The sequence below is a fragment of the Aspergillus tubingensis genome, assembly GCF_013340325.1.
Source record: "Aspergillus tubingensis WU-2223L DNA, scaffold_6, whole genome shotgun sequence".
In the NCBI taxonomy this organism is placed as follows: Eukaryota; Fungi; Ascomycota; class Eurotiomycetes; order Eurotiales; family Aspergillaceae; genus Aspergillus; species Aspergillus tubingensis.
The window spans coordinates 3,116,450-3,125,685 of NW_023336280.1; the positions used below are offsets into that span (position 1 = coordinate 3,116,450).

At 47.4% G+C, this 9,236-nt stretch overlaps 5 protein-coding genes across 5 annotated transcripts; 3 read left to right on the forward strand and 2 right to left on the reverse strand.

Moving 5' to 3' along the window:
- Positions 1-492: 492 nt before the first annotated feature.
- Positions 493-1,663, forward strand: AtWU_04793 (L-allo-threonine aldolase; the record flags this gene model as incomplete). The annotated part of the gene is made up of 2 exons (XM_035499904.1): positions 493-961; positions 1,011-1,663. 2 exons carry the CDS (start codon positions 493-495, stop codon positions 1,661-1,663), a joined length of 1,122 nt encoding a protein of 373 aa, XP_035355797.1.
- Positions 1,664-2,642: 979 nt separating this feature from the next.
- Positions 2,643-4,750, forward strand: AtWU_04794 (fungal specific transcription factor domain-containing protein; the record flags this gene model as incomplete). The annotated part of the gene is made up of 4 exons (XM_035499905.1): positions 2,643-3,459; positions 3,519-3,945; positions 4,000-4,288; positions 4,343-4,750. The coding sequence occupies 4 exons, from the start codon at positions 2,643-2,645 to the stop codon at positions 4,748-4,750; spliced, it is 1,941 nt and encodes a 646-aa protein (XP_035355798.1).
- Positions 4,751-4,955: 205 nt separating this feature from the next.
- Positions 4,956-5,553, reverse strand: AtWU_04795 (uncharacterized protein; the record flags this gene model as incomplete). The annotated part of the gene is made up of 2 exons (XM_035499906.1): positions 4,956-5,451; positions 5,546-5,553. 2 exons carry the CDS (start codon positions 5,551-5,553, stop codon positions 4,956-4,958), a joined length of 504 nt encoding a protein of 167 aa, XP_035355799.1.
- Positions 5,554-6,008: 455 nt separating this feature from the next.
- On the forward strand, positions 6,009-6,753 carry AtWU_04796 (similar to An02g13120; the record flags this gene model as incomplete). The annotated part of the gene is made up of 2 exons (XM_035499907.1): positions 6,009-6,224; positions 6,283-6,753. 2 exons carry the CDS (start codon positions 6,009-6,011, stop codon positions 6,751-6,753), a joined length of 687 nt encoding a protein of 228 aa, XP_035355800.1.
- Positions 6,754-7,108: 355 nt separating this feature from the next.
- Positions 7,109-8,102, reverse strand: AtWU_04797 (M50 family metallopeptidase; the record flags this gene model as incomplete). Its single annotated transcript, XM_035499908.1, has 4 exons — positions 7,109-7,318; positions 7,386-7,430; positions 7,498-7,860; positions 7,926-8,102. The coding sequence occupies 4 exons, from the start codon at positions 8,100-8,102 to the stop codon at positions 7,109-7,111; spliced, it is 795 nt and encodes a 264-aa protein (XP_035355801.1).
- Positions 8,103-9,236: the final 1,134 nt, after the last annotated feature.

Genomic DNA, 9,236 nt, shown 5'->3' on the forward strand with positions numbered 1-9,236 from the left:
GAAACCCCAGACTCTGTCAGACATTCACCTGAGGCCAAGGTGGTTTGCTCGCACCGCATCGGACTCTTATGGACATGTGCATGGTGCCTTACCACAGCTTAGCCATATTAGGCCATTGTATCAAACCTTGATGCGCCATGTATGACCTTGCAGCGGAGGAAGACCTAAATAGCTACTTCGAGTCCCACTTCAACGCCGCAGATCTTCTTACCTGCATAGCTGTTTCTTACGTGCAGGATTATTTCTTATCTGACGCGTCGCTTTTCTTACATGCATAGAAAAAGGCCTCAAGGCTCTGACGTGATTATGGTGAAGCTTTCGGGAAGAAATAGCTCTAAACTGGTGCGAAAAGATAAAAAGCCGACACGTACTTTGCCCGACAGCGGCATAATAAATGAGCGACGATGTACATCCTCATTATCCTCGCTACTATTCTCAAACAACTCTAAAGTGTTTTTTTTTCCTGGGCAATAATTCCCACCATACGCAGCCATGACAATTGTCCGCCAGACCGAACACCCAGTAGAGGTTCACGATACCGGCCTCCCACAGAACAATTGGAGTACACCCGGTCGAGCCGCCTACGACTTCCGGTCTGATTTTGTTACCTCTCCGAATATGAGCATGCTCGAATCTATCGTCAACACAACACTTCTCGATGACGAGATGATGGAGGATCCAACCACTAACTATTTCCAGGAGTGGATGGCTCAATTGACAGGCCACGAGAGAGCGCTTCTTACTTATTCTGGGACTATGAGCAATCAAGTGGCACTCCGGACAGCCCTCACCACCCCACCATACTCCATCCTTGCGGACCATCGCAGTCATATCCTCAATATGGAGGCAGGTGGGGCAGCGACTCTTTGTGGCGCTCTGATTCACGGTGTCATCCCAGCAAATGGCCATCATTTGACGCTAGAAGACATCAAAAAGCACTTCATATTCAAGAAGGATATCTGTGAGTGGACTTACATGTTAATACACCTGTGCTAATATTGTGTGCATAGATGACTGTCCCACCCGCGTTATAAGCCTCGAGAACACACTCTTCGGAACAATCATGCCCCTCGACGAAATCCGAGATATTTCCGCATGGGCTAAACTTCAAGACCCACCGGTACACATGCACCTTGATGGTGCAAGGCTATGGGAGGCTGTTGTCGCGGGCGCAGGTACTCTTGGTCAATTTTGCGAGTGCTTCGACAGCGTTTCATTATGTTTTACCAAGGGTCTGGGAGCACCCATCGGGTCTGTGATTGTGGGGAACGCAGAGTTCATAACAAGAGCGAGGTGGATGCGTAAGCTTCTCGGTGGGGGACTGCGTCAAACCGGGATCATTTCGGCGCCGATGTGCGTTGCACTCAAAGAAGTGTTTTTAGGGGGCAAGTTGAGACGGTGTCAGGAGAGAGCAAAATATATCTCTATGATGTGGGAACGGCTAGGTGGGTCTTTAATGAGACCCACGGAGACGAACATGATGTGGATGAATCTCAACGATGGCAAGGTCGACAAGAAAGCATTCCAACGGGTAGCAAAGGAGCTGGGACTCAAGGTGCATGAGAAAGAGCGATTAGAAGGGCGGTTGGTGGTGCATTATCAAATTTCTGACGACGCCATCAAGAAGTTGGAAATTGCGATGAGGGCTGCATTGAATTGTTGAGAATCGGGCGACGTGCCGAAGATACTTGCAACTGCCACTGTGGGTAAGGCGAGAACTCTTCCATCGGATTATTGTATACATATCTAATCAAGTACTCCATTTTATTTATCTGGAAATTATTACGTGACGTTTTCTTACATACTAATTTGTCCTTCAGAGTACTTAGTAAGACTAACTGTAACACCCCCGGTCAAATATATATTACCGTTACGTAGCAGTACCTCCAGTCTTCAATCAATGTAATAGAGAACGGCCATACAGATGTAGATTGATAATGCTTTAGAAGGACTTCCAATTACTAATTTCTTGGTTAATCACGATACTGTCTTAAGGTTTATACTTGTCCCTCCATATTAAAGCGTACGGTGGGTAACCCCCACATCTTCCGCTGGAGACGATGAATCGATCTACTAGCTGACAGAAGGAACGAACATCCTCATGCTTGGCACTTGAGTACTCTGGTATGCGCCGATTCACACGTAGAAAAAACTGCAGGATAGGACTTTCTGTTACAAGACAAGCATCCATCGCCCTAAAGTTTGCTGTCCCTGAAAATAAGGCTTATCTGCTAGTGGGGTACTGTCATGTGACCAATTGAAATCCCCCACTGTATTTGGCGACCGTGAATTTACCCTGTTTCTTACTTGTGGAGCACTGCGGATTGTGCTCGTGTGTTTGCGTCTCCTGAGGTAAAACAGCTTGGCATCATCATTTCCAGTCCAAAGGATTAAGCCTTCTTTCTACTGCTTGATCTGTGCTCAAATTTGATGATTCTTTCCTTTTTAAGAGGATCCATGGCATTCTGACTTAGGTATTCAATATGAGTTCTCGGCGCTCAGTCTCAACCAGACGCAATGGAAAGCCTTGCTCGTGCGAGCCTTGTCGAATATCAAAGATTCGCTGCGACCACAAAACTCCCGTCTGCGACAGATGTGTCGTCCGTCAGAAAGAAAATAGCTGTGTTTATCATCCTGCGCCGATGACCAAACCGCGCGACAGGCCTAAGTCTGGACGGCCGAAAAGGCGGCCCTTGGGCTCTTCGGGCCTGAGATCCCTGCCCGCTCGTGATAACTCACTGAGAGAGAGCATATCTTCATCATCAACAGCTAGGACCGTTCCTCGCGCAGAAACTCAATTTTTCGGCTCGACAGCCTTCCCAGCAATTATCAGTGACGATCAAAATGTTGTTGGTCGCTATCTGGGGCAGCTCTCCGCCCAGGAGTTTTCTTCTGGTGCAGATTGTCCAAGCTATCAGGAGAAGTACACAGAGAAACAGATTTCGGAGGGTACTAAGGTTTTGAATTTGCTGTTCGAGTTTCCATGGTTTGCAGACAGTATTTGCAGGTACCTCGAGCTTTCCTATACGTGTATGGTGCCGCATCCATTTATCAAGGCTTGTATCGAATCGATACAAGATACTATGCAAAGGTCTAGGGGCAATCGGTTGAGACAACTTGTTGTGACTCTGTTCGCAAACACTGCCAAGCCTTTAGATGCCTTTACAACTCTGCCGGCGGAGGGCTATCACACCTTGTTCACTGGGCCTAATATCAGATGGGAGATCATTGGCTTCGTCCTTGCCATCCTTGGAGTGTCACTTAAATATGACGTCAATAAACGAAGCAAACCCTCAGAAACATCACGATCTGACCAGAAGCCGGATTTCATTCATCGACTCGCTGAAGGTGTCGATTATTGTACGGCCGTTTGTAACAATTACAATTGTGTTAGCCCCCAAGCATTATGGTTACTTTATGGGAATGCCTGCTTGAAGAACCTGGTCTACGGTGACATGAGTAAGTGGCATCGGATAGACTCGATACTGGTTCGTAGGGACTATATACTGATTGTATAGGCTTCCAATTATGGCGCTGCATGGGCGATGTCTCCAGCATGTTCTTCGCGCTCGGACTTCACCAGGAGGACTCCGGACTCGAGGCAACCTATCCTTTCTACCAAGTTGAGTTGAGAAGGAGATACGCAGCCCAGATATATTCAATGGACAAAACAATCAGTACATTCCTCGGCCGCCCGCCCAGAATTTCGGGATCCTACTGCGCCAATACCATGCCCGCTGATATAGACGACGAGGTACTGTTGCTAGAGGGAGACGAACTAGATAATGCATTACGCAATGTCGATGCGAACGGCTGGAATATGGATCGACAATTTCGTGGTGCAACCTGGAGACGGATAAAGCTTATTATCAGCCAGTTTCGGGAGGAAATACTTGGACTTTGTCTCGGTACGCGACTCTCTATTGGTAATGAGGCTTTGGCAAGGTGAGTACTCTTTGCTCTCCGGTAAGCTTTAAATTATTAATCAAACCTCGATAGGGACATACTGGCTCGACAAGAAGCTGTATGGGACCAGATTCCACAAGATCTCAAGTACGACGAAATCACTGGATCTCAGCACATACCTCCTCCTCAGCGATATGTTGTGATGACTACATACATGGATCAAAAATACACCTGCTTCTTATTGCATCGAAAGCTTTTGAACGAGACGGAGTGGACGCGGGAGCCATTGTACAGGATTTCGAGGTCACTGCTGAATACAGTCTTGCAGGTGGTGTCGCTCTCTGATCAGGTATCCAACATGCAGCGAGATATATCTTGGCCTGTGAGTGCTACTAATAGTCATTTTTGTTTGATACACAACTGAATTTCTTCCAAGATGCTCTATTACGGGCTACCAGGAGCCAGTATCCTGGCAGTGGACCTATTGAAGCACCTGCATCCTTCATTCAACACTTCGAATCCGGAAATTAAGGTGATTCCTCGAGCCGAAGTTATACAAAACCTCGCCGTGTTTGTCTCAAATCTTCAAAGAAGCATCAATCGAAGGGAAGTCAACGGTGAATCTTGCAGACGGGCCCATGGAATCTTGTCCCGGATCTTGGATGAGATAATCGACCCAACAAACGGCCAGTTGGCAGTTTTAGATATGGAAGTACAGCAAATTCCGAACAGCACACCGTTTCCATTTACCTCTGGAATTGACAGTGACCTCAATATTGATAATTTCTTCACTCAGATTGGAAATTGGGATTTGGCGCTTGACACTTCGGCCATCGTGCTATAGTTGCCTGGAACGAACAGGCTTACAGAAAATGCTGTTGTGCCAGTTTGCCAGCCACAGCAGTGAGATACAAGAGCCGTGCATCCTACAACCCCATATTGAAACTACTGAGCAGTACGTCAATTATCATTACATTGCTATGTAATGTATAGCTTTGTGCGGGTGAGGCTAACGTCTGTTTCGATAGCAATGAAACCGACCAAAAAATTCACAATAGCCCTATAACAACCTCACCCTTAACTCTCGCATCGAGATTAAGCTGCACTTTTGCACGCAAATTGAGTCGGACTCGGATCTGCAAGCTACCGCTCTTCTCAGGCGTCTCCCACTGCAAATCCGGATCGTCGATGTTCATGTTCATACCACCAGTGGTAATCTCCTTGACGGTGTCCTTGACGCCGCCGGCCTTGTCGCCGACGCCCTTTGTCAAGTTGCCGACATCTCCTACTGCGTCGGTCATCTTTGATCCCGTATCTTGTGGTTGTTCTTGAGAATTGCTTTGATCACCTCCTTGATCCGCTGGGGCTGCTGTTGGATCTGTAGGTGGACTCTCTCCAGGTCCTTGCTGGTCTCCCTGTGGTGAATCCACTTTTTCTAATGGTGGACTTGAAAGCTTCTTCGACTTCCGTCGCTTGTTGAGTTTTGGTGGTTTTGGAGGGGAGGGCGAAGTCTCTGTTGGGCTTGACGTTTCAGGTGGTTGTTCGCTTTAAGGTTGTGAAGATGTGTTAGCCAAATGTCTTTATTCTATTCATGACACGAGCGGCCTCAACAAACGGTGGGAGCAAAGGGTAAGGCTACCTTGACATGAATTCTTCAAACTTACATGGCAGTGTCTTCTGGACCTCTGTCACCCATGTTCTAAGAGTTACAGGAGGACCCTTTTATCCGCGATTAGGCTCGCCGCATTACATGGTGGGATGTAATGGACACCAGTGGGCTTAAAAAATCCACCTATGAATTGGATATCCGCATGATGCCGGTTCCAGCAGAAGTCTTCCGCATCCGGCGAAGGTGCTACTCATTCACACCTTAACTTTGTTGCACACGCGGCATCCAATATGTCATCCAACGTCGCATCGGCACTGCCGAGGAGATGGAATGCAGTGAGGGGCTCCGCAGACGGGCTTCACCGGGGTGACCGAGAATATATGAAAGTCGCAGCAGAATTAGACCTGTTCCCAACAAGAGTCTATGATACTTGCACAGCAGTTTTACGTCTTTTCGAACAACCAGCAAATCATCAGAATCCAAGTTGCCCAACATGGTGTTCTCATTGGTTATGATGTCAACATTAGTGCCCACTATCATAGGGCTGAATGAAGCTACGAAGGGTGCTCGAGATCAGGAGGAAAACCGCAGATCCGAGTCACGATCACGACGATGTCATCTGGTAGCCACTTGTGAGGAAACCACGGGAACGCCGACTCAAAGACAGCAGGTCCACAATGCTAAAGTGTATCTTGACAAGGACTATAAGGTTTGTTTGACATACAGTTTCGAGGAGCTTTGGCATGACAGATTGCTGAATGTATTAGATTTACATCATCAAACAGCCAAGCCCTAGCATGGCCCCATTCAATGGACAGTACTACACACACCCAGCTTTCGGACAAGACAACTCGGCCGGCCTTATCTCAATGAGTCCGGAAGAGCCGCCCCTCGCGCGGTGGGTATATCTGGACAAGGAGACAAAGCAATTGAGCTATGGAAACAGAAAGGATAGCGAGGAGAACGTGTGCGGTCCCTTCGACTGGACGGAAGACGAACAATATGTGACTTTGGAGGGGAATGAGCAGTGGCTGGCAGTGCGATTGCCAGATGATGTGCGGAGGGAGCAAGAGTACGAGGATCTGGGTTTGGATGATGATAAGGCAGTGAAGGGTCTTTGGAGGCTTTACTTCGATCGCGAGGGCAATAGTCTGGACCTTCCTGAGGGGACAGAGACGATGAAGATCCGTTTGAAACGAGATCCAGTGGAAGAAGAAGAGGACGACGATTCCTTCTGAGTTACCAGTGACCGCAGAATTGTGGATAGCAAATGATTGGTTGCACTGGTCTGGTGGTATGTTGCAAACGGATGGGCGGACTTGGTGTTGCAGTACTCCGTAGCCAGGCTGGGAGGCCGTTTTCGGTAACCCGCCGTAGTACGGAGTCTGTTAGTCATGGGCACAAACAATCCTAGCATTTGTCCGGAGTTACTTGAATCTTGATACATTTTGTCTGCCAGCAGACGATCAAAACAAAAACAAAGTGGTATCACATTAACCGAGAAACATTAGTCTTGCCTCAGACCTATCACCCATCATGACTCCACGTTTCATAACTCATCAGAAGAAAACGTAAATCAGGCCATTCAGTCGATCAGCGCGTCGGGATGAAATGCTGCGAATCCTTCTCCTGCTCACTGAACGACTCACGGAACGCAGCAATGGCAGCAATGATCGCGATCGCAATGAAGGCAAGAGAAATAAACGACCAGATAACACCCCAGCACTGCGAAGATCCTCCGTATCTCTTGGCGAACTGGCTAGCATCGGACGTGTTGACTTTGCGAAGGATAAGGTCGTCGCACTAGACAATGCAGTTAGCACACCCCCTCATCAAAGCACACACCGAACACGACAAAGAAAAGACTTACAATATCCCAAACACTATAAAGCGCCGACATAACCCCAATAAACAACTATATGTCCACAGTTAGCAATCCACCCCAACACTCCCAATAACCAAAAGAAAGAAAAGGAACCTACCACCACCCACTTCAACGCCTCCCCATGGGCAATAAACCAACAAGCGACCAACAACCCGACCGCCAACAAAATGGTAATGATAGTCAACCAATCCCTCCTCGCCCACCAAAGCGTGAGCAAAAAGCACACTCCCAGAACAATACTAGCGACTTTACTCGCGACGATATCAAAGCCCGCGAAAATCAACAGCGACCCGATAATCGACGACCCCAGGTATCCAGCAGGTAATGTCACGGCGCTCATTCCTCCTTGCATGTGCGTGACGCCGCCTTCGTGCGGGTCGAGCGAGATGGATTTCACGCGCCCGCCCGTGCAGCAGGCTGTTATGGCGTGGCCGAATTCGTGGAAGGCGATTACTAGCATCTATCCATTCATTAGTATCATTTCTTGGGTAGGAGGTTGGTTTGGAAGGGGGGTAGGGGTATTACTTTAAACGGCCACAACGACCACCGCACATACGGCAAATTCCAAAGCAGCGCAATAACAACCACATACGCTGCCATCACTCCTAACGTTACTGCCTGGGCGTGTGTAACGCTCAGATCGCGCTTCATTATATGGTGGTCGATGGCCCGTTGGTCGAGGACCATGTAGTGAGGTGCCATGGTTGCGATGAACTTAACGAGAGTTGGTTTGAGTTGGACTGTTTGATAAGGCTGTATGCGACAAGAAACAAATATTCAAAAGAAAAGAATGAAGACAAGGCACCGAGGGCGCATATTTAATAACCTCGTCTCACACATGCGACCAGCACTACGCGTTCTACTTGGCGTCGCCCTGTAAATTCCTGCTGCTTCGGGTTTAGTTTGTGGCTGGGCCGTGGGGTATTTTTAGTACGTCTTTACGTGGCGGTGACTAACCCGGCTGTTTTTGAATATTTCACAATCACAAGTTAGGTTGCAAGATTTTGTGAATTACTTTGTTAGTTAAATGGAATAGATTTGATCTATCTAGTTGTGTATTTTCCGATATTTTCCATATGATTCTATCTCACTAAAGATGCCCTATGCTGACTTAAACCGCGCAGGGTCTATAAAGGAATCATATTACTTTTTCTCCCATTTCAGCCTTGTCGATGGGGTACGTAGATACGCGGAGGGTTTCCGCTGGGTCTAATACTATCTTATCCTATCATATTCTGTCGTTTCCAGTCTGCTTAGTGTTCCACACATTTTCAACTGGAATTTAAATGGTTTCGCCGGCTTGGCGTTTCACCAGCCTCAAATTTTGGTTTGTTGGAATCAGGCAGTGTTTGGTTTATTGGTAGTAGGTTCAGTGTATTTGGTTGATGGGTAGCGACTATTGATGCACGAGAGATAGATACTTTGTAGAAAGTAGAAGAGGATTGTGGGGCTGTAGATCTTGTGTATTTTCTGCATACCATATTGGATTGGATCTCTATTGCTATATTCCGGTTGAAGACTAAGCACTTTAATCAGGTTAATATTTAGGTGGACATAATGCACCCTGCAAATAAACTTAGACATACAGTCTTCATAAGATATAGTTACTCCCTGCTGTAGATTTAGTATATCGACTGACTGAATTAGTACCACTCCGCACCGCCGACCATCTATTGCCTAGTCATCCAATCCACTCCGACAGAACCACCCATTTCATCCACACACACAATAGAAATACTGTCAATCCTCACTCCTAGCAACATTCTCCCCTAGCGGTGAATACAAAACCCATCTAGGGCTCATAACCCTCTCGACGCGTCCCCCAACGCGTAACTA